Source organism: Takifugu rubripes, chromosome 15, assembly GCF_901000725.2.
Source record: "Takifugu rubripes chromosome 15, fTakRub1.2, whole genome shotgun sequence".
In the NCBI taxonomy this organism is placed as follows: Eukaryota; Metazoa; Chordata; class Actinopteri; order Tetraodontiformes; family Tetraodontidae; genus Takifugu; species Takifugu rubripes.
The window spans coordinates 7,031,463-7,056,483 of NC_042299.1; the positions used below are offsets into that span (position 1 = coordinate 7,031,463).

Sequence of the window (25,021 nt, forward strand, 5' to 3'; positions counted from 1 at the left end):
GCCCTTCAAATGAATTCAAACATTGAATATTGGAGATGGACAAGTTAATGAGGGCAGCCCTCCATTTCTTAGTAAAATAAACTTGCTATAATAAATATATCATGTGCACTTTGTGCTAGCAGCTAAAAGAGTAAGGAAACATAGTCAGAGGGTAAGCTAAGACAAGCTAGGCTGAATGAAGAGCGATTATCATGTCTCCCCGACCTCCAACACCAAAGCGACAGCCTGGAAATCTGCATTTGTTCTGCATCTTCCAGGCTCTTGGTTGGCAGGAAGTCTTGGCGTCTTCGGTTTTCATGTGTAGCACCTCTACCTCTGCGCAACAGTGGCTCCCGTCCTTTGGCCGTGGAGCGTATTTAATCAGCAGCCAGCCCCGCTAACCCCCCCCCAAGGCAGTAGCCAGAAATGTGGTGAATGCTACCCCGTCACGCTCCGAACATTTGTGGCCTTCGGAAGGTAAATGTCAACAAATAACATTCTGTCAGCGTTTTAAACATTTATCTGGCTCACAGTTTTTCTTTGCTGGGTATTTTTCACCCCCCGCTCAGCTGCAGCTGCCCTGAGTTCCCCCCCGGATGTATTTTTAAACCCTGATAACGCCCTAATACCCTCACACTTGCAGCCAGAGCTCCACAGGCATTCATTTTATTGCTTTTTTTTCCACTTTTTTAATCCGGCAGATAAACGTTGGCACCCATAATAAACTTGCATTCAAAGGAGAGTAAACCCTGAAACCCGGCAGACACGTCTCACTCTGGTGAGGGCAGCGCCAGACGGCGCCATGTTTTCCCAACTCTAATTCACCCGGCAGTGAAAAATCAGTGCGCTGCTGTTTCTCTTTGTGTCGTCGAGCCAGTGATATCCGTTATTTCGATCGCCGGCGATGGCTTTAAGGTGTTTGTCTTCTCAAAAAAAACACTTTTATTCTGGCAAACATTCCGCGGCTTTGAGCTCGGCTGGTTCGCTACAAAACACATCAAGCTCTCCGGAGAAGCTTCTGAGTCAAGAACAAAGAGAAACACACAGAAGAACCGGGCCAGAGGATGTTGGTTCTCACCACCCCCGGATGCCTGCAGACAGCCATCATCAGTCATACTATTACTGGAGTATTACTGCAGAATTACTGCACTATTACTCTGTTATTACTGCACTATTAGTGCAGTATTATCAATCAATCAATCAATCTTTATTTATATAGCGTCTGTTACAATCAAAATTGTCTCTAGGGGCTTTCGAGAATCCCAGGGCCTAACCCCAGCAAGCAACAGTGTCAAGGAAAATCTCCCCTTTAACAGGAAGAAACCTTGAGCAGGACCAGGCTCATGTAGGGAGAGCCTGCTGATGGCCAGCTGGGTAGAGAGGGAGGAGAGGAGAGGAGAGGAGAGGAGAGGAGAGGAGAGGAGAGGAGAGGAGAGGAGAGGAGAGGAGAGGAGAGGAGAGGAGAGGTTGAGGAAACCATGACCCAGTGGAGTGACAGAGGCCTGTCAGGTGATCATGTTTCTGGACCCCGGCAGCCTCAGCCTATAGCAGCATAACTAAGATGTGACCTAACGATTAGACGACCCCCTCAGTATGATAATTTGTCTGTCGATGATAGTAACTGGAACTACAGAATTAGTGATATAAGCTTTTTCAAAGAGGAAGGTTTTAAGTCTGATCTTAAAAGTAGCGATGGAGTCAGCCTCCCGTACCTGGACAGGGAGCTGGTTCTGGGAACCACAAGTAAACCAGCATTCTGAGAGCGGAGCGGTCTATTGGGCTGTTAAGGTATCACTAGCTCCTCCAGGTAGGATGGAGCTAGGCCTCTGAGGACCTTGTAGGTCAGAAGAAGAATTTTAAAAAATATATATTACTGCAGTATTACCACACTATTACTACAGTATCCCCACACTATTACTGCAGTATTACCACACTATTACTGCAGTATCCCCACACTATTACTGCAGTATTACCACACTATTACTACATTATTACCACACTATTACTGCAGTATTACCACACTATCACTGCAGTATTACCACACTATTACTACAGTATTACCACACTATTACTGCAGTATCCCCACACTATTACTGCAGTATTACCACACTATTACTGCAGTATTACCACACTATTACTGCAGTATCACCACACTATTACTGCAGTATTACCACACTATTACTACATTATTACCACACTATTACTGCAGTATTACCACACTATCACTGCAGTATTACCACACTATTACTACAGTATTACCACACTATTACTACGTTATTACCACACTATTACTGCATTATTACTGCAGTAATACTACGTGGTTCGTCACCACGTGCTGACCTCTGGTCTGAACCCACGAGCTTCCTGGTATTCTTTTTGTGCCTGACATGAGTGGAAATGCCACCCTGGATCAGAAGACACCCGAACATCTTAAAGGTCACCAGAAGAGGAAGTCCCGTGCACGCTCCACAGCCTCTTTCCCACAATGCCGCGCGTGTGGCGTTGATTGTTGAGGCGGACGCGGCTGCTTTTTTGTTATTAATCTCCTGAGTGGAAGGAACTCCACTCGTGGCTTTTTGTAGCTCCCCGCCTCATTATTTCATTTCCCAGACTCGTCTCATTATCTTTCCGCTCGGCGACTCATCGTTTCATCATGTCCTTCGTCATGTCTCGGTTTTAACATTCCTTTCCTTCTCCCTCGTCTGTCTGCCTCGGCCTCCCTCCATCTATTCAGACGCACATTAGAAGCTCTCGGAGTGCCGGCCTGCATCGAGTTACTGAGCTGTGAGAAGTTTGAAGAGCTTCAAGGTTAATCTGTTATCAAACCTTCTTGTTTAGAATGCTGCTAGCACGCATGTCACATTTATTTGTCTGATTCATCTAATCACTCTGTTCTTGCTCGCCTGGCGGGCGAAGATTTATAAAAAAGTTTGAAGCAGTTTTGAATGTGAAAACTTTTGCGTTACAATTTCATATTCATCAATTCATTTATTATAATTACTCCATGAAAGGTGGACGCGGGAATAAGAAATATCGAGTTATAGAGTTCACAAAGAAACTAAAATGATGCAGCCCGTAACCAGAGGTGTCGACGTGCTTGTGCACGTTAGCGGCAAATGCTAGCAAATTCGAGATAACAAATGTGAAAATAAAGGACACGGTTCTGCCACATTAAATCGTTAACAGGCGGTAAATGTTATCAGACCACCTGCTTTCGTGCCCGGCGGATTAATTAGAGAACATCGTTCGTTTCCATCTTTACTTGGAGGTGTGAAGCCGCTGAGGTGTCTCCCGGGTGCCCGATTTTAATGGGGAGTTAGAGCGCCACACTGAGGTTAGATTTCAGGACGGAGTCCTCATTATTTAGAGCTTCTGATCCTGATGCTGGTTCACCGGAGCAACACAAAAACCTGCTGATCTGCATTCCAGCTCTAATAAAAGCTGGGATCACGCGTCTGTCAACACAGACGAATCCGGCCCATACCGGCGCGCACGCCCTCCATGCGCCACCTCCTGACTAATTACAGCAGGAAGGCGCGGTGGCCGGGCGGCGTGCGCCCGCACAGGAGTGGCTGACGGCCATTAACGTGACTTCACTTTCATCTTTCTTGGCTGGAGAGATGGATGGAGAGAAGGAGAGAGAGTGACCCAGAAACCGAGATGTGCGGAAAAGAGAGATTTTAGGGCGACAAACAGACAGAGAAGGCTTGAAATTAAAGCACTGAAGGCAAAAGCCAGATGAGATTAGAGCAGGAGAGAAGGTGGGAACACAATAAATGACTAGTTTTTGAAAGGGTTTCCCCAGGCAGCTCGGAAACAACCGAGGTTATTACAACCATGTTACACCTGGGTTATTAATACTTCACTAACAACTAATTTAATGTACAGTTGAGCCAGCTTGCTGAAAACCATGACTTGTTTTTCAGGCTTTCCATTTTCTTCAAGACTTAGCTGGGTTTCCTGTTAGCATTAGCATTTGCTGCTTCTCGCAGGCATTCTGTAGATGAAAACTATTGCGTTGGGGGGCAGAATTACACTTTTAGGGTGAAATTCTTTCTTTCCTCTCTTTCCCCATTGCTGTTCCTCCTGTGTGAGATGTATGGCTCCTGTGTGCCGTTTGCAGCAGCTCATCTGGCAGCTAATTTTGGATGTTTATGACGCGAGGCCCTCGTTCCCTTAAGAGTTGTTATGTTTTTGCCTTGAAAATGTCTGTCAGTTTCAATCACAGCCTCCCTGCAGTCGCCTGTTTTGCACTTCTAGACTTTTTTTTTCATTTTTGGTTTTTTTTTTCAATGTGTTATGCGTCAAGCGGTTCTTGGGATGCCGAATCTGGATGTTTCTGTGCTTCCTAGCCCACATTTGACATCTAGCACCAACAGAATAGCTCCAAACACGGAGAAATGAGCCTTCTTGGAGGCCGCCGACACCGTTCGAATCCACTTTAGCATCGAAATGGCTTTTCTTTATCGCAACAAACAAGGCCCCAGTCTGACCAAAAGACGTTCCACTTAAATTCCTCTAAAAGTTTCATCCCAAAACTGCTCATAAGGGAGTCGAGGAGTGGCAGCGGCGATACGGCACGACGCTAACTTATGAAATATGGAGTCAGCCACAGCCACTGCCGCGGTTAGACTTTATTTGTACTGACAATACAAATTTAATTTCAGCCCTCAGCACATCAGCGCCACCCTTCATTAACCTGCCCTGACTCCTCATTAATTCACATTCCTGCTGTAATTGGCCGACCGTGTGTAACAGGAGCAACGTTCTGGAGCTCAATAGAGCGGATTCAGACAGCAGAAATGTTCAGGAGAGTCCTGAACCTGACACAGCTCTTTTCATTCATGTCTCGAATTTAAATTGATTCCGTATCAGGAGCTGCTTTATTGTGATTGAACCCTAAATCTTCTGCCCCAGCTCCGTCAGAAGCTGCCTCTCCTATCTTGTGCCGCGACTATGACCTTTTACGTCTTTCAGTGACGAGTTGCAGAGCTGCAGAAGATCAGACAGATTCCCACAAAGATGAAGAAGCTCGCAACAACACGATGTTAATCCTCAAAGCCGTCATTCGCCGGGATTGCTTTCACCTGTCTGAGGCCGCCAATGGTGGATTACGGAAGCAAAACCGACAAAAACCTTCAAAAATTACATTTACTTCTTTAGAGATGCATAAAACCATTGAGGATAAGTAGCTACAATCAGCCAAGTGTCCTTTTGTTGGCTCTTAACTCCAAGTATCCCTGCAGTTTGAGCATTTTTCTGATTGTTATAACCAAAAAAAAAGCAACAAACAGAACTTAAAGTGCAAAAGCAGATAAGCTGAGGCGACACCTGTTGAGGCGGGGGACGAGAGGGACGAGCGTTGCCAAAATGACCTGCCCTGAAAGCACAACGTGAGTCAACAGCTTTAGCTGGGAAGAGGCCTCGGAGAGTCGGCACCACCTCCGGAGCTTCGCGCGTACAGGCTTTTTTTTCAAATTCTGCTGATCCGGTCCCTCGGTCCTGTCATGGAATATGATGACGGCACTAGATCTGCGCATTGATCCCAAATCAGCACTCCTTAATTGGGAACGAATGGAGAAATAATAACGCCACCATGGGGGGAGATGATCCGCTTAAGTTCTGCCCAGCCTTCACATGCTGACTGTATCTTTCTCCCTTTCATCTCAGGTGATTAAAGAAATCCCCGGACCCTGTCAGAACCTCTGAATCAGCACACATACACTGAGGTGAGTACGCCCGTGACCCGGACGCTTGCTCCGCCGCCACGGACTGGTCCAGTAGGTGGAGCTCTCCGCTTTAATTACCTCAACTATGAAGCGTCCACGTCAGGAAATATAGATAAAAAGTGATCAGTTATTGTCAAACTGTGAGCCTGGTCGCCAGGGTGATGATACGGTTTGATTTGTGGATGATTCTATTTGGAGTTTATGACTTGTTTAATTCTGAAACATCTGAAAATCTGTGGAGGCGGCACTAATGAGTTTTCTGAGGGTCTAAAATAAGCACAGCTGTTATTTATGGGATATACACATATATCTTTGATGTTTGGAAGGAAGGAGCAGAAATCTTGTTTCATCAAGAGCGCTAGGCTACATTAGCCGGTGCTTTTGCACGGCTGCTGGAGGATCTGTACTCAAACCTGCAGCGGAGATCTCTCGGAGATCTCAGAAGTCGAGTTTCCTTTAAACAAAGTGGGAGGTGGCAGAACTGTAACAAACAATAAAGGCGCTGCAAAGACATCAAAGCCAAACATCAAAGCTGTTCTAGAGCGCAGTCCGATGTGTTACCGTCCCATGACTGCTGTTGCCGTGTTTTATCCAAGCGAAGCAGAGCGGAAAAGCAGGAGCTTCTCGCCTGGATTCACGGGCCCTCGCAGCATCTGCTCGGGGACGCGACGGGAGCCCGGCGCCTTCTTCTGCTGGCACCGTTCTGCTGACGCCAATAAATACAGAGCAGTCAGCTGTCTTCTGGCACATAATAGCAGGTCGCCCGAGCACCTAAGCTGATTTCACAGGTGTTTTCCTACAGCAAGAATGCAGAAAAATGGCTTTATTGAATCAACAAGAGGTGAAAATTGTGGATATGCCAGGAAAAATAACAAGTGTTGTCATGTAGTGGAATCGGCTTTAGACGACTGCAGAGCACGAAGCCTTTCATTTCCTCCCGACAGCCTGGTATCAGTGTGTCAGGATCTCAGAGCGCTGTTGCTGTTTGATTGCTTATCATCACCTCTGCTAGGGCAGCTATGCCTCAGCTCTATACCTGCTAGCATTTAGCACCATTTTAAGCACAAATGAGATTTTGCAGAACTTAAACTGAAGTTCGTCTTTGCTTATTTACCATTACTTAATGCAGTAACATGTATACATGTAACATGTAATATTTTGCCACATTTTGGGGGGGGGATTCCTTCCCATCACAGCAGGTTTGTGGAACACAAGTCAGGTGGGTGAACTCCAGGACAGACAGACCGCTAATCTTAGCAATGTTTTCCACATTACGGATGCCATAAATTCTGTAAATCCTGCTGGGAAGTCATCAGTGTTTTCTCTGATCCCCCCAAACTCACTGGTTTGGTGTTTGGGCATAAGTGTGGCGCTTTGAGGCAACCTCATCTTCCCTACAAGCTGACAGAATGCTGCTGAGGCTCATTTTTCAGTGCATTTTAATAAAAAATAAAGGAAAAAACAGAAAACAACAAGCACAGAATGATTTGTTTCTGTCTGAGATGAAAGAAAGTGAGGCCTGCTCAGAGAGTTACTGAGTTACTGACTGCCCCACGTTGGCCTCGGGCCTCTGATTATCAGACTCTACATTACCAAATGAGAGCAAATGTTCCGCATGAGTTGAACTGCAGGCTGTTGCAGATGAATGTGCTTTTATTTATGTTTATGGCTGGTGAAGCACCCCTTTATGTTCTGACTGGATGATGCTAACGCTGATTTCACTGCTCAGCACAGGCTGATGGGAGGCGCTGATGAGATGAAGAGGAAGAATATGCAGGATGAGGTGGGCAGGAGGACGAGGACAAATTGGAGAGGGGCCCCTGATGGTCTGGAAGGCCTCCAAAGGCTGCGGCACGGATCCAGCTGCTCATGAAGGCCACTTTGAAAAGGCTGCTAGCAGAGCTAACAATAGCAACAATGCTGAGAGGGAAGCTGGAGGGAGAGAAAGGCAGGTTGGGACGTGTTCCCTGAAATGATTACTAGAAGCGAGAGCTTCACATTACCATTTAGCACGTTTGATATGGAGTGTAATGTGTCCCGGACCGGACCGGCGCCAAAGCTCAAGTTAACGGGACTCGATCCGGCAGAGAGGAAGCATTAAACAGTTTCAAAAAAGGGGAGGAGACAAAAGTTTTTCAGTGAGGACGACAGAATGAGAATGGACCGAAATCCGATTGTCCTTTAAAGGATTCCACACCGACGTCAGACAGACTCACAGCAGTAACAACGTTTAAAACGGTTCATTCCTGAGTGACATTTCTGAGTCGGGATCAAAGCAAGTAAACATGGTGCGACTGAAGATACCTGCGAAGCCAAAGAGAGATTTTAATCATCGCCATTCAATAAACAAGGTCCCAGAAGGCATTTTTACAAGACTGCAGGCAGGCGAGAGATTTGAAGTGCAACAAAAATCCATTTTTCATTGTGCTTTGAGGACTTCTGCTCTCTTAGGTATCATGGACACGTTTGTCTCCTACACCACCAAACAAAAACCACCTTTATCTGACTTTGAACACACCCTGAAGTGCAGGAAGCAGGTGCTGCATTAAGGATTCCACATAAGCAAAAGTGTTTGAATATTATCTCCAACTGTCCTGTAAGTACGGGAAGGAAAGGAAAGTGCTCATTATGCAGAGTGGTAATTTACGGCCTCCTGGATCCACCTTTTTAGTCCTTTAAGACGCAAAGTGTCTGTCTGGACTGGCGCCCAGTTCAGAGTCAGACGCCCCCTGCAGATGTTACTCACAACGGTGTGACTTTCCAAATAAGACGGGTCGAACCCGCCCCCACGCAGAATATCACAAATCCGTCACCAGCGCGTCTATTTATTACGGTCAGGTGGAGCTAGGACGGGTGTCTTCTTCTTGTACTTCCAGCTGTTCCTTTTTTTTTGCCTTCTGCATCTCGGCCGACCCTCCGCATCCTCACCTTAACCTGATTCATGTCCTCTTTCACATCTGTGATCTTCTTTTTCCTCTTTGTTCTGCTTTGATGTCCACATCAAAGATGTTTAAGCCATGTTTAAGGGACCAACAGCAGAACTGATACAGGATCCGTCGGGATCCGTCTCAGGATAATGGAAATCCTCCTGATGATAGCAGGCCCATAAACCACGGTGAGGATGACTTTTACAGGATTCCGAGAGCCCTCGGGAGCGGGACACGGGGACATGAGTGTGACCTTTTCTTCATGTTCGTTTTGTTCTTTGGTGGAACTCAGGGGGGGGCAACGCTGGTGTCTGAGGACTCGAAGCGTCTCTGGGGTGGTAGTGACGTCCTTCAGATGGTCAAAAACCAGATGTAAAACTTTACAAAAATGCATGAAAATAAATTCCCTGTCCAAAAGAACTGTAAACATGACTTTTACCTTCATTTAGAATCAGTGCCCAACAGCCGTCAACCTCCAGTTGACGTCTACCTGGGTTTGAAATATTTAGCCGTCGGGTTTCACTTGAATATCTTTAAATCTGAAGAACAATTTATCGAAGAGATAATTTAATTTAAAGTTCATTATTTTTTATTGTTTTTTTTAAAATTTCAGTTCATTAAGAGTCACCTGAGGGTTCAGCTCTCTGATGGTCCTGTTAAACTCTTAAACGTACAACAGAATCAGGTACCTGAACGTCTCACATCCTTCGACCATATATGGAAATGGGTTTGACACACATTGGTTAGCGCTGTTGCCCACAACTAGAAGGTTGTAGGGTTGATTTCCATGTAAATCAGAGCCACCGTTGTCAGGTGTGGGTCCAGCCTCCTTGGAACTGCACGGTAGCAGGAACCTTTGGGACTTTGGGACCTTTGGGTGGTTCCTTATAGGGACACAGATGGGAGATCAAACATCCGGTCTTGTTCATCTGAACAAGCTGCTAATTTCTTGCTAATGAAACTCAAAGGCAGAACAAGAAGGGTTCAGTTCAGTTTTAAACTGAACAGTATTGGTATGCACACCTTCCTCCATCTCTCAAGACTTTCTCTTTACACTCTTCACCATTTGCTCCTCAAGAGCTGTTTGCTTTATCCGTTTGCCTGTTCACTTTCTGCTAATAGGCAGCGGCTAACCCTTCACCCATCCCCCCATTTTACATGCTTTAAATGAACACCGTCTCAGCTCTGCTGTCGAGTGCTTGAAGAGAAAGCTTTGATGGCATGTGGGATTAGACCGAGTCTGAACCGAAGGGATCAGGTGAAGCTTTAGCTCGAAAGACCAGAGGGCAAAATGTGGTTTGGACATTAGCATCGTAAGGTTTGCCCAATTCGGAAGTCATGATTAATTTAGGAAAAAGGGGAAGGAAGGCAGAGAGGGGAACTTTCAAATCACGTCTGTGGTTCCACCATACAGATTCAGAGCTGGGACCCATGAAAAACCTTTAGATCTTCAGACTAATGCACCCCCTCTTGGTTCCTTCTCATCTACCTTATAAACTGACAAACTGGATCACGTGTAGCAGAACAACAGGACGCGTCGGCGTCTCTGAGCTCTTGATCCCTGTGCGGAACAAGAATTTTCATCTGCATTTGGAGGCAGAGCCAGAAGATCCAGGGGTCGCGGATCACAGCCCTGGATTTCTGAGGGGAAGAACTAAGACGACTTTTGGGAGCAAATGAAATGCGTTTGAGAGCAGGTTTCAGGCTCTCGTGCGTGTGAGCTCGGCCTCTGAATGAGAGTTTAAAACCTTGATTTTCCTCAGCTCAACATTGATGGATGTTCTGCCTCCCAACGTTCCTCCTCTGATTGGTGGCTTCCGTCTGCAGGTCACTGCAGGTAACTGGTGCTGGTCACTGCTCTTTGAATCAGGTTAAACTTGGGTTTGAATGCGTTTGCGTTGCCACCACCAGCAACGTTTTGATCCTTCACGCCTTTAAATCCGCATCCGCATTCAAACGCAGCCTTCGCTGAACCTCCTGCTTCGGATCTGAGACCCCATCGCACACTTCAGGAGTGGAAACGCACAGCTCGTCTTCATAGTCACCGCTTCTTATTTCACACATTTCAAAGAACGTGGCGGAAACTTGGGCCGGGGCCACACGTTGGCGTAAGGAAGGTTAACAGCCTCTCTTTGGTGTTTTTGTCCTTGTGACTCAACCAAACATCATAACGTCAGAATTGATTTTATGTTATGGTGCTTTCAGGTACTGCAGGTCCTTTGAGCGTGCTTAAAAGCCCAAAAGACAGAGCCGGGGATTGATGTGACAATCGGGGGGACGCGCCGGTGCTTTTGCTTTCACTTTGCTCTCCTTTCCTGTCCTTCCAGGTTTTGTTTTCCTCCTCTGTGACAATCGTCAGTGTGACTTTCCCTCGTCTGTCAGACGTGCACCTTCAAAGCGAGCTCTTTGTGGATGTGGACTCTTCTCTTTTTATCTGATGGGAGCTTTTAGATTCCTTTGCCATTGAGAGTGCTTTATTCATGTTTGCCCTTCTTGTAGCACTTTAGCTATGGAACGCAGATCCCTAAAAGGTTCCTCACTCGCATTTTTTTTGTCAAGCTTTGCCGAAGGTTCTTAACCTTTCTTTATTCAGGCATAGCGAACAACAAAAGAATATTAAAGGAATATTTACTGGGGCAAAAAACCCATTCTCCTCATTTGCCCTTACATTTCTGAGGGTAACGGGACTTTGTGAACTTCGATCAGCAGTTCTGAGGCGGCGTTTCGTGTGGAAACAGATTTCCTGTGGCGATCAAGCAGAAGCTGCAGAAGAAAAGCAGGAATTTGGTTTCAGACTGAACCACAGGGCAGAAGCAGTATGTTTAACTCTCCAAATACAGCTAACTTTCATTCAAATGTGTGTTAAGACACAAAATTGGGTTGTGTGTTTGATGAGGACTGAAAACAATTAGTTCATTAACCACGGGGGGGGGGGGGGGGGGCTTCTGGGCTTGTAAGGAGGAACTCAACAGCGGGCAAACTAGGGCCACTTTTGCTCAAAAAAATCCCAGTCAGTTCTCTTCTACCATCTCCTGCAGCATGTAGAGGGGAGTAGGACATCTACAACAGGGGGACGAGGACGAGGAACTCATGCATCATAAGAGACTCCAGCTCACTACCTGTTTGCCGCCCCTCCCCTCAGGAAAGAGGCTGCGGAGTACCAGGGCAAGGACCACCTGGCAGAGAAACAGCTGCTGCCCTGATGATGTGAGACGTTACAATTCAGAACACAAACAGCTACTGTTGTCTCACGTGCACTAAGCTAACGCCGATTGCTACCCTACTGGGCTTGTCTTTTGTCTCTTTCAATTTGTGTCTCCCTTCGACTCCCAAACGTTGAAACGCCTCCAGATCTCAGTTTGAGAGAGGTTGAGATGTGTCTCCTCACGTGCGCCTGGGCTTTTAAATGCTTGTGTGGAACATAAGTAAATGGATCTGGGGGGTGTTTTTGCCGTGGTTTCCCTCCATTTTCCCCCTTCACTCTTGCAACAGGTTGGGTCTCTTCCACAATAAATAATTGGTTATAATTTTAAAAAATGATCTTTGGCCAGATTTGCTATTACAGTAATATGGTGCCATCATGAAAACATCTATTCAGAGTCCCACCAGAGTTACCAGCATTGTTCTGTTGCGGTGAGACGTCTCAGCAATTTGTAGCTTTGCGGCTAATTAGAATTTAATGGGAAATGTTGCCTATTTAAGCCAAATGCACATTTATGCTGCTGACTGGGGCGTTAACTCCACCGGTCCCTGCAAGTTTGAAAATTCCCCAAACAGACATAAAAAGGTTGTTGTAGTCTCCATCTTTGCTGCGGAGTGAACGCGCTGCAGTTCTGAGCGTCCTTTAGCTTCCCAGGACACTTCCAGAATTAAGCGTTTGGTTACTTACTGAGCATTTTCTTCACATATGCAGTTGCAGGAGGCACTTTGTTACACGTGTTATTAAAGGTGTTTGAGGAGAAACTTTGGGGATGACTTTAGTTTGTTGTTGTGCACAGCAGCATCTCTGCTACGCAATACGCTGGAACAAGCTAGGAGGAGAAGAAGGGGCAGGACTCTAATGAGAAGATGTGAGCTGGCAGTCTGGGTAGCTGTTTCTGATTTCTGATCAGGATGAGTTGATGCTGAACAGGAAAGATGCTGTCAGGCTTGCAAATCCATGCCGAAGCACTCGACGTCAATAAAATTCCAGAATTTCTCTTAATAGGATTTGAAAAATAATTTCTTTCTGTTCCCCCGCTGAGCTGCAGCGGCTGTTTGTGATGATCTGGCTTTGTCTTCTCACAAGGTGACTTTCAAATTGACTAATCAACAGAGAATTGAACTCGCGGCGCTGACAACACAAATGAAACGGCTGAAATGATGAGCTCTCTCCGGGTTTGCTCTTGTGTGGAGGACCGAGGATAATACAGAATCATTTGGAGGCAAAAAAACAGCAGCTTCATAAAAATGCCATATTTGGTCTAAAAAGTATGGATTTATCTTTCAATGTCATAAAGCCGAGCAGGCTAATAAACACCAACAAGAGAGGGAAACACCCAGAAATCAAATAAAACTGTTCACAGTGTAACAAGAAAGAAATGACTCCATTAAATATACTTTAATGGACCGTTCCTATTAAATTTGTCTGAGTTGATAATTCCCTGGTGGTCATCTGCGGTACTGCAGCTGTTATTTATTCATTTTAAAGCCGTGTTTAAAGGATGTTGCTATGTTTCCTTTCGCTGAGTATTGGGATTCATCACCGACTTAAACAAAGGTTTTGATAGTTTTGCTGATTTCTTTACGCACAAGAAGCAGTTGCGGTGGCTACCTCTTAAGATTATTGAGGGAAGGAGCGAAGCATGAAGTCATTATCTTTAATATCAAATAAACGACTATCGGGTGGCCTTCAGAAAAGAAGAGCAACATTCTTCAGGTTTTCTAATGGGTTTGGCTTTTCTGCCACTGCACTCAACTGATTTTGTTCACAACAAATGCATCATCCTCTGCTCTGCACTAAGGTGCTCCTCAAGGGTCAGTTCTCGGTCCAGTCCTCTTCCATCGGTTGATCAATCTGAGCAACTATCTTCCCTCCACTGTTGTTGGCCCCATCAAAGAATGGATTCCCTTTTCGGCGCTGTTGACTGGACCTTATAACTTTGTTTATGCTGAGTAGGAACTTATTGGGCCCATCAATCATCAAAGCCACTGCTAATTACCTTTGATCAGACTTTTAACTGGCAGATCACTGAGCTGAAGGGATGGTTCTAGAACCAGAAGTTCTTCACCTTCTGCAGACCTGAAACTTGGAATTCACACCTTCGTGTTCTCCCGTCTTTACCCTAATTCCATTTACAAATGTCTCCGTCACGCTGCTTTAAAGTGCCGGCATCTTACTGAAACTGCAGCTGCCAGATTGTGAACCAGAACCAATCATCACTGTCACGTCCCTGCAGGGGAACCTTCACAACTCGCTTTAAGATCCTGTTAATCACATAGAAGCTCCCAGCTCCATCTCTCTTCCCTGTTGCACGACTCATCCGCTTAGGTCGTCTATTTACGTTTTATTTTTTTTCCCCCATCGACCCGAAATCTGAAGGCGCTCGTGTCTTTGGAACCATCTCAATCTGTCCCGTCTTTATTTATATCAACATCCTGTATTAGAAAAGCACTCAAATGTTTTTTTTCTTTTTTTAATCTATCGGCCAAACACCAAAGTGCAGCAGTTAAACTAAACTCTGCCTTTACTGCTCAACAAATTAGTCGACGAAGATGATTCCATTGAAGCTTTTTACTGCACGTTTTATTTACAAAAGAGTTGCTACCTCTTAAGATTATTGAGAGAAGGAGCGAAGCATGAAGTCATTATATCTTTAATATCAAATAAACGACTATGGGGTGGACGGCAGCCTAAACTGTGACGCGCTACCGCGAAGCAGCTTGAGGACAGCTTCAGTTGTAAACAGTCATATTTATTCACGGTGGCGTCTGTGACATAATCCATATTCAGACGAGGTCGCCGCCTCCTGGACCGGCTCATAAACCTTTTCACTGGGCCTGTAATTGGTTGTTTTCACACTCGGCGCTCCGGCAGCGAGAGGAAGGTCAGGGACTTATCTGCGCTGGGTGTGATTTGGACGGGAGCGCAATAAAAAACTCTAGCAGCATTCATTATGTATCACTCTGGGAATATCTCACCCGGGCTGATGCGGTGGCAGCAGACGCTGACGGCCGGGTGAGTGATGGACAAACAATAACAGAGAAGAATGAGTGATGGACATTTGCTTCCATTGCTCATCTACACACACACACACACACACATACTCATATTTGTATCTTTCATAGACGTGACCATTACCCTAAGCATCCCATCTAACCCCCTGACCCTGATACTAACTCAGTGTTAACCTCAACTTTACAGCCACGTCTTTACCCTCAAACAGACCTTTGAAGTTGTGAGGAGCAGCCAAAATAGCCTCGGTTTGCTAGTAGAATGATTATATTGGTATTCAGTATTGAGCAAATACAAGGACACACACACACACATACACAGACTTAGATGGTTGAAAGGCACAGACACCCTCTTCCTGTTGACGCTTCCCAGCTTCTCCTGCAAGACTCTGAGATCTTTGCAGACAGAACAGGATCCAGCCGGTTCTCTGATATCAGCTTGTACTTTTAAATGGGAGGAAAACCAGCATGTGGTCCAGTTAATGTACTTGTTTATTAAATGAGGTAAAATGATTCTTTTCCTTTTTAAATAACTAGCTTGCACCACTGGGGAAGTTGTTGTATCACCTTGAATTTGGTTTGATTGACGACTCGTGACAGCTTCTTTTAAGCAACTAGTCTAGATTCTCCAGAGAACCACTGACTTCCACGATGCCCACGTTTCTGAAGCGGACCTCCTCGATGAGTCTGAGGGTAGGGCTGCTTTATGCTGGGTGGTAATCAGGTTTTGGACAGTTTGGTAGATTAGTTTGACCCTTCCAGAGCAGGTAAGGTCCAGCAGCAGATGAGGGGCAGACAGAGGAGACGTGCTGGGGCTGCATGAGATGAGGTTAGACAACAGAACTTCCAAATCCTCAAAAGGTTTTGCAGAATTTCATACTTTACAGACTAGTTGAATTTACTGACTGACTGTGAGATCTTTTTACTGAACATATTCATTAAGTCTCTCTTCTCTGAAGGTTTTTGGGATTTTACTCTTTGATTTATCAATTAAAACATCTCCAGCTGGAGCTTCAATTGCAGTCCGGGCAAGGTTCTTCTGATGGGAACATCCTCATCATCCAGGGAATTCAATGTAGTGAAAATTAAATGAATGTTGATATCAGGCTTTAATAAAGTCCCATGTTCTGATGTTTGGGCAGTAGATGCATCCACAGCTTAATCTTAATTTAAAGGAATCTGAAAGGATTTCACCCTTTTTTAACGGTAAAGCACCTGACTCTTATCAAGGCACAAGGCTGTAAAACCGCTGGATGCAACATCAAAGCAGCAAGTATTCGCCTAACCTACAAAATGGGACTCGCACCAGCGCACGGGCAGGGAGAATGGGATCAGTGTGGCTGTGAGTGGAGACGAAGGGTGGGGGGGGGGGGGGGAGAGTGGAGCTTTGTAAGAGAAGCTTTGTGAGGCGCCTTTCTTCGCTCGCCCGCAGAAAAATTAAAGTGGAGGAGAGGAATTTGCATTCTCTGAATCGCTGCTGCCCTAAAAACACGCTGTCACCCACACGTGTGGCAGGCAGATCAGCCCGCCGACGTCTCAGTGCTCAACGGGTCTCTTCAAATCTCAGTTTAATCAGGGAAGCACTTTAATGCACGTTGCGTTTACAAGAATGCAGCGTTCTCTCGAAGGGGAAAACCAGTTTTATGCCTTTGATTTCCGTTTCTTCACTGCAGATCGCCAACAGGGAGCGGTAGAGATGTTTTGCTAGCTAAGTCTTGGCACAGTTCACTTCCCAGTTTGTCCTGACACAAAAGGTTGACTTTATTATTTGAGTTTGGCACCTGTCATCCATTAGTTTTCCCAGCACAAGAAAAAAATGTTAAATCTGTTACTTATTTCAAATGTATGGATGCGTTGGTGGCCAAACCTCTGTTGTCCCTCTGCAGCCACCATAGCTCCTTGGACATGTTGCTGAAGAGACAAGAGATTATTGGTGTGGATTTTATTTTTTCTTTGTTCATTTCTGCAGAAAGGAATCTGATAAACTTTTAATCACACTTGAATGCAAAATAGTTTTGTTCTGCAAATGAACTGTCATTCATTAGTGAGGAAATTAGAAGTCTAATTGTGAAGGACTGTGGCTGGTTTAAAGAGGAGGCTGTAGCATAATGTGCACACGGACAGACCTCCACCCAACACACCCCCACTTCATCAGACACTGGAGGGGCAGGGCAGCACTGGCAAGCCCCTCCTCTTTAAACTTCACACCAGAGGGCCACATGTCTCTGGTTCTAAATCTGGCAGGAAGGCATGCAGAGAGACTGAGAAACCAGACTCTCCACAGCAGAGCGGCAACTTAAAAAAAAGAAAAGGAAAAGAAAGACGGAGGGAAGCAGCCGGGTCACAGGAAACAGCTCAGCTCAGGGACTCGGCCAGCGGAGGAGGAGGGCAACACTGTTATTGGAAAAGCTGACAAGTTGTCGGGGTGGTGACTGCTTCTGACTTGGTCAGTGAAGGCCTCATGGTGCTCCTTCCCTGCAACTCGGTCCCAGTTTCGTCGGCTTGACTCTTGGATTTTCAGCCCAGAGGAGAGGGGGAGTGAAGAGAGGGACAGAAGTGGGAACAGGAAGGAAAACGGAGACAGAGGAGCAGCCATGGTGAGTCTGGTTTGACTGTTTATTCTGGTGGTCCGGGACGTGGGCTGGCCCGCTCTGCTCCACACAATTGTTCAAATTAAACTTGCATGTTAATTTGGTTTTCATTTTGATTTACTTTGACATCCATTCCGTTATTTATTTTCTCCCCTGCTCCCTGGCTCCAAAAACAACTGTGGAACAATTTAAAGAAAGCAGAAAAGGTAATTTAATTCATTACTGAACGGAGTTAAGGTCGATCCTTTTATTTTTACACAAATAATCTCAAAGCAACCTGATTCTCAGCCTCCCAACTGCAATCTTTGTGTATAAGAGTAGAGTATAAAGGTGGGTGGGCTCAGCGCCCCAGTTGCCCACATCAGTCCTGACAACACATTTGGTTTCAATTACATTGACCCTCTGGGGAACGAGTTGCTATAAATAAGCAGCAAGAAGCCGAATGTGGACAGACTCTAGCCTACTGTTGCAGAGGAAGAGGACACGAATTTTAGAAGCTTTATATCACATTACAGGAACCAGGCTGTGGCCAGACGATTGGTTCTAGTCAAGCCCAGGACGCGTTTTCACTGAAGTAAAATTAACCCGTCCACTAAAAACGTCCCTCTTGGGGTACTTAAACTGGTGTTTACGGTGTGCACCTGAATGTACCATGATGTCCATGGTCATGTGCGGCACCTGAAAGCATCGTGATGGATGTTCAGGGCTCTGTCGTCTGTGAGTGTGGCCTTCAGGGACATCAGAGGGTATGTTGAGCACCCGCAGTCAACCGTGGAACATCACTGGTACACGGGGTGAGGGTAAAATTCCCTTCTCACCTTTGCTCCCTCCTCACGTCTCTGGTGATCCCACCTCCCTTCCCCTATTGTCCCTACGATGCCCAACCCCCTACAAGATGTCTCCACATCTCTGGTAGCAACTCTAAATTTGAAGTCGAACATAGAAATTTGCGTCAAGAAAACCCGTCAGTATCTAAAAAAGAAGAAAGAAAAATTCAGACAGTTAACTAATGACTTGGGTGTTGAGGGTATAAGGACCACAAAAGGTCACATGAGGTTCTATAAATAAGGAGTCATATGTATCTTAACCTGGGGGGCGTCCAAGGAGGAGGTCATTTCCCAGATCAGGAGGAAGTGATGGAAGTTGCCATCGTCTGCCTCGCTGAGAGCCTGGAGCAGTTTAGCCGTGATTGATTTATGTTTGTCAGTCATATTTGACAGCTGCGGGTTTATTTGCTCCCTCTGAGAGCCCCCCGTGTTGCTTCCCCCAGCTCTGAAACAGCTGATGCTCCGCAGTTATATTGGGCACAAGTGTCAGATCTCCAAATAGCCACTGGATTTAGCGCCCATCGACTCCGACTCGCTGTCTCTTCCTGGTTTGTTTGCTGTCTGTCTGCTAACGCTCCGTCCTCCGTTGCCCTCCGTTGTCGATCCCGCCATCACACAGATGCTAACGAGTGGCGCGGTGATAGTTTGCTACTTTGTTAAACTTCTGAGGGTTGTTTTGTGGACGTCTATGTGGTTCCAGACCAGCGATGTGAGTGAGAAGCTATTTTTAGCTTAGCTTTTGCGCGTTTACACCAGTCAAACTGGTATCGGTGGAGGCAGTGACGCAGAGCTCCCAGTTACTGATTTGAAATATTTCCAAGTGCGAGCGGACATCTGCTGTGAACCATGCTCCTGTTTTGCTGGTGTGTGTTGCAGTTTTATTTCATTTGTTTTCTGTCAGAATCTTTTTCCTCCCACTGAACTTCCTGCAGACGCAGCTGAACATCTGGGGATTTTCACCTTCACAAGAACTCTGCAGCACTTTGACAACGATCAACATGTTGCAGCTGAATCGCAACCGCGTTTCACTGCTGCTGAAACGGGTTTTTCAGCAGACAAACAGTTTGATTACAGAGACAGAACCATTAAGAGCACAAAGATCTTTAAAAGATCGTAAAGAGGGCAGCGCAAAGACAATCTCAAGCGTTGCTCCGCGTTTATTCAGTAAACATCTCACAGTCAAATCGCCATTGTTTATTTCACTGGCAGACAGAAGCATCATTTTCACTTAAGGTGGTTGCTGGCTGCAAAAAGACTGGAGTTTGTTCAAAGTTCATGAAGAGGAGCAACGTTCGCTCCAGCCAGGACATTTCGTCCTACTCACTCTGAAATTGTTACACAAACGGCGAGATCGCTCTTTTCTCGCGGCGGAGGGAGTGAGAACAAACTTCTCTGCTCTTTAGCCTCTTAGGGAACGTACTTGATGCGCACGTGCAAACACAACGGTCTCCACAAAGTGGGTTATTTGCTGCTAGCTGGCGTTGATGATTCTCCGTGCACGCATGAAAGTCCGACTGATTGTTCCTCCTGTGGTTTTGGAGGATATTCCTCAGGGGAATTTTCCAGCTGGCATCAGTGCAGCAGGTTCCTTGATCCACAAAGTCTAGAAACATGTAAAGAATGACTCAAGACTTTCATTTCTCAGTCTCAAAAGAAGCACAACTGTCAACTTTGGCTGTTGAGATTGAAAAAACCTTAACACGAGGGTGGTCAGGGTTTCATTCAGCAGTTCATCAGGTGGCTTCGGGACCACCTGAACCCAGATCTCCACTGGTTACCTCATACTTCAGATATGGATGGACGTTCTCACATGACCATTGAAATAGATCCGCTTTACACTAGGGAACCGTCTGCTTCGATGCTTTGATCCAAAATAGATCCGTCTGCTCTGCTCTCCCAGCATGCACCTTCACATCAGCGGTGAAACGTGGTGGAGGAGGATAACCAGGAGAATCTGCTGGAGCTGATTCAGAAGACCAAATGACTCAAACCGTTTTGACTTTGCCTCAACTTCAAAACTCAGACTTTCTCCTCAAATAAGTGATTAATGTGATTGGCAATGGGGAAATGAGAGGATTTATTTTTTATTTTTCTGATGATCATGATGGATGGATGGATGGATGGATGGATGGATGGATGGATGGATGGATGGATGGATGGATGGATGGATGGATTGATGGATTGATTGATGGATGGATCTGTAAAGAAAGAAATGAAAGGCAGATGACTGATGAAATGAGGTGAGAAGAGAGGTGGGGGAGGAGCGGGAGATTTTCTTAGCGAGTTCTAATTTAAGGATTAGACTTTGGAGGAGGATCCGCTTCCTCGCTGGTGATGCTGTGGAGTCATTTCCATGGAAATGGCGTTGTCCGTGACAGTGGTGTTGCAGGGTAAATAGCCTGAACTCCCCTCAGCAGAGAGAACGTGCGCAGATCAGGAAACCCACAGCTCAGGTTGATCTCATCTTTTATTCAAGTTCACGTGAGGAATTAATCAGACTTTGAGGATCACTAACCGGCCCTTTAATGGGGGCCCATGTTTGGTTGTTAATGAAACCTGGATCCCAGGGGAACTATTGGACATAAAAGGGGGACATTTTTCCCCTCGAGCCTGATTCTCACTCCCAGTCTTTGGAGCTCTTTTCTGGATCAAATACAAACATCTTAAATAATGAGACTTTAGATTTGATGCTGCGTTTCATTGATCTACGAGTATTTCGGTGTGTGTTTTTTCTGACAAACATTCCCCCTTTGCGAGCTATAGTTGATGAGCCTTCACTGACAAGTGGGAGAATAAAGATTTAATTGAAAATGATCCTAAATTAGCTTCACACAACAGAGCATCAAATGAATAAATCCCAGATTTTTCATATATCAACCACTTCAAATTCAAAAAAAAAAACCCACAATCCAATTAGCTTCAAACATGCACTCTTTTGAACATTTTAATCAGATGAGATCTGATTAGAGGATAAAACTTGATCCTTTAACACTCCAAAGGCAGCCTAATTGAAGCGATTCTTGACTCTCATATGTTCTTGTAATGGCGGCTGTGATCACCAGGCTGTTGCCGTGACAGCAGGGAGAGATGCTACCACATGCTGCTTTTTGAAAAGTTATTTGGAATTAAGAGTTTGTTCCCAGTTATGTTAGAGCCACCAGATCTGTGGTAATTAACACGATGTCATACATGAGCACCAAGCGGGAGCAGAGAAATGAGAGTCTGACCTCTCAGATGTTCCTACTTTTCAGCTTTTAAACCCTCTTTTTCACTTTTTCATAAGTTCCCAATCCCTTTGTTGGTTCCCACTGTTGTCCTTAGTGTTAGCACTGCGGCTACTGCTAGCAGTCAGGCTGTGGTTTTACTACAGGGCCTGCAGAGAGAAGCTCAGTTTTGATGGCTCTTCAGTCCCGGAGATAAAGTGCATCACTTGGGGAGCGCCTCTCTTCGACTGTGCCTTTGCTTTACCTTTCACCTTCTGGATTAGTCAGACTTTCCCTGTCACCTATGCTGTTACCCACGGTCGCCGACCGGGCGGGACCACGTTCGATGTGTCTCCAACCTGAAACGTCCTTCCTGGGACACTGAGGCTCCCAGAGAGTCACGATAAATGCTGATGACATTATTTGTTGAAGCATCACACTTTCTGCTGTCTTTTCTTTACAATTCTAAACTCCAATTGTTGTCAATTATCAGCTTTATCTGTTCTTTTTTTTCATTCTTAATATATCTGCTTCTAACTTTTAGTCTCTCTTCTTTCTCTTGATCTGTATTTTGACAACTTGTCTCTCTTTGTTTAGTCCTCTTTCATGTGAAAAGTCCTTCCTTGAAGGTATTTTAGCCTCTCCTTCTTCCCGTCACTCACTTTATCTCTGGTTCGGCGGTTTGTGTCTTTTCTTCCTCTCCGCTGTCGTTATTTTTAACTTCGTCACGTCCGTCCGGGACTACAGCACCACCGATTGGCACTTAGCATAAAACTGGTTGTGTGCCAGACCCCCAAACAAGGAACCGCAGCGCATACAAATGTGTCATGTATCAGGAGAGGACAACGTGGACGAACAGCTAATGATGGGGACGTTGCGGCTTCGCACGCCGTTTACGAGTAGGTGCACAGAAGTCAAATCCTCCATCAGACCGATTGTGCAGGGATGGCTGGAAACAGATTAGCGCGCAGTTTAATTAGGTTAGGTAAAAAAATACAGAGCATTGTTTAAGGATGGTTGGAGATTTTTAAGTAGAAACCACGAGAGCCAAGGGAAACGTCCGGTTTGTTAGCCTACGAGCTTTGTAATGACAGGCTAGCTCTGTGTGGATATTGCTCGCTATAGCAACCTGAAAAACAAAGTTCTACATGTGCACAAATATATATTTTGGTCCTTTTATGGACGCGAAACTACCCAGACGCTCCTGGGCTGCAGGCCTGAGTCGGCAGAAATCCCTCCCTGGTCAATATTCAGCTCCATTATTCACCAGCGGAAGCCGAGTGTAACCGTATTTCACACGTGGTTTGTTGTTGAACTGGCGATACAAACATCAGGCGCCTGCCTTGAAGGTCTGCTGAGCCTGCAGAACCTCCACAATTTAGGAAGCCAGCCTCCGGGTCTTCTGCGGCGTAGTCCATCATCGGCTCACAGGTGAAGCCGGAATCAATGTTGGTGTCTTTGGCGACGTCGCCGGAGAGGTGACTCAGGAGGTGGCTTTTCTAACTGGGGTGGTTCTCTACAGGCTGGAACACTTTGACCTGGTCTGCATCTCGGATCCAGGGTTTGTGGGATGGATTGGTGGTAATAAACAGGTACTATAGAGTAGTCACCCTCTGGACTGGAATTATACAGCCCTGTTCATCATCAGATAACCTTTATCCCTCTGCTCACCACTGTAAAATGCATCTCTAGGTTTCCCTTAATTTTCATATCCCATTTTCCACACCGTGTTTCTCTCATTTTCCAGAATAATAACAATCCGAAAACAACCTCAAATCTGTTCTTTGCTGGTGGATTAGTGGCCCAGAGCTTGTGTTTTTCTGCTGGTGGAGACTCGTGTTGAGCTCAACTAAAAGGTAGAAACCCACAGCTGCTGCCACAGATGGCTTCCAAGGATCTGTCTGCAGAAGGCCGCTTTTGGCAGCGTGATTAATATTTATTTGCTTTGGTTTTGGAGAGCGAGGACACGTGCCATCTGGTCGAGCTCCAGCAAATCCAGACGCATTCTCCCTAGAATCCCCCAACAGACTCGAGCCGGGAGGTAAAGATCCTGCAAACGGACAAAGTCAGCCGAGTCGGCGGAGGGTGTCCGGTATTTTCTGGATCGCTGACGATCCCTGCGTATTACCGTGGAAACACTGAGACACGACTGCAAACCGAGGCACCGGAGCAGCCACTTCTCTGCTCGAGAGGATTATTTTTCATTGTGCTGACAGTACTTTAATCTTCCAGCACAGCGGCAGAACTTTCCTCTGCCTGGAAACAGTTTCAGCCAAGTTCCGCTGGCGCACACGTTGATTTCTCACCTCTCGAGATAATCCAGTGGAAGCCACTCAGAGCGAGTGGGTCGGTCCGGAAAGGGTTAACAGGAGAGGAGAGAGTTGCGGCCTGTCTCCAAATGTTTGAGCAGGAGGAGTAATTGGGAGGTTTTTAGCTGTTCACGTCCGCCACGGGTCCAAGTTGCAACGATGCCAAGCTAAAGTAAACACAGGAATCCGTCCAGCATCTGTTATTAACCAGCCTAAAAGGTACCTTCAACCGCCAGCCTCTGGGCTTTGGATCTGCAGCAGCGATCGGTCGAAAAGAAAATTTGATGCCCGACGAGTCGGAGTTCGGAAAATGGTTGGTTGCAATCACAAACTTCCCCGGAAAATAACCCTAATCAGGCTTGTAGGCTTTGGGGCAAAAAAATGGAGCTATAATTTCTCAAAACGTCAGCGAGTCTTAATCTGGGTGAAATCTGGCCTCATCCTTCTTCCTGGTCGGACAGAAGCAAAGTTCCCACAGAAGTGCTGCAAATAAAGTTATTGTTATTATTCAGCGGCGTCTCCTCCCCACGGCTGCCGCCACAACCCGGCGTATCAGTGTTTATGGCTCATGACACAATTATGATTAAGATGTTACCCTCTCACAGAGAGGCACCAGGGAGGGAGATAAAAGAGAGGGAGAGAGGAGGGGAAAACAGGAGAGGGGGAATAAGAGGGAGAACATGGGCCCAGCGAAGAGACAGGCAATTTAGCATCGCCGCGTCTCTCCTGGGATCCGGAGCAGGAGCACTGGCCGACCTGTCACGGCGCCGCTCTGATGAAGAGGACTCAAACGCGGACCCTTTTCCTCCTTTTTTTCATCTTAAACTGACCATTTTAACATCTCAGTTCAGCCTGCCGACAAGCTGAGCTGGAGGACTTTTCTTCCCCTCCCAAACATCCAGACTGAGCTCCGGAGTTTGGCTGGAAGCGCCGACTTTCTGGGATCTGCTCCCTCTGCCAGGGAAACCTGAAGTCAACAGGAAGCTAGTGCAGACGGCGCTTCCGTTAGCTGGAGCGTACGTGTGAAGTCATCGTTTAATATGAAAGGAGCTCCTCAACAACATCTTTAAATAAAACTGAGGATTTGTCACCACTTATTTGAAGCTCTTCACATATGGGCTCAGGAATCAGCAGCTTCTCCACAGCTGGCTAACGGCTAACAGCTAACACACCTCCCACATCTGCTCTCAGAAAGCATCGGTGACCCGACTTCACCTTCAACCCCTTCTGTTACTATGTTCCT

At 46.0% G+C, this 25,021-nt stretch overlaps 1 protein-coding gene across 3 annotated transcripts in view; it reads left to right on the top strand.

The window, feature by feature from the left end:
• Positions 1-25,021, top strand: part of sgcd (sarcoglycan, delta (dystrophin-associated glycoprotein)) — a 109,732-nt gene that overhangs the window by 39,649 nt on the left and 45,062 nt on the right. The window contains exons 1-2 of one of the 3 annotated variants that reach the window (XM_029848374.1): positions 17,052-17,445; positions 17,634-17,645. In XM_029848374.1, the coding sequence (XP_029704234.1) occupies positions 17,443-17,445; positions 17,634-17,645 (15 nt within the window). In that variant the 5' untranslated portion in view covers positions 17,052-17,442. Of the gene's footprint in view, positions 1-5,649; positions 5,709-17,051; positions 17,446-17,633; positions 17,646-25,021 lie in introns of those variants that run through there. The other 2 variants (XM_029848375.1, XM_003970843.3) reach the window with 2 other exon arrangements.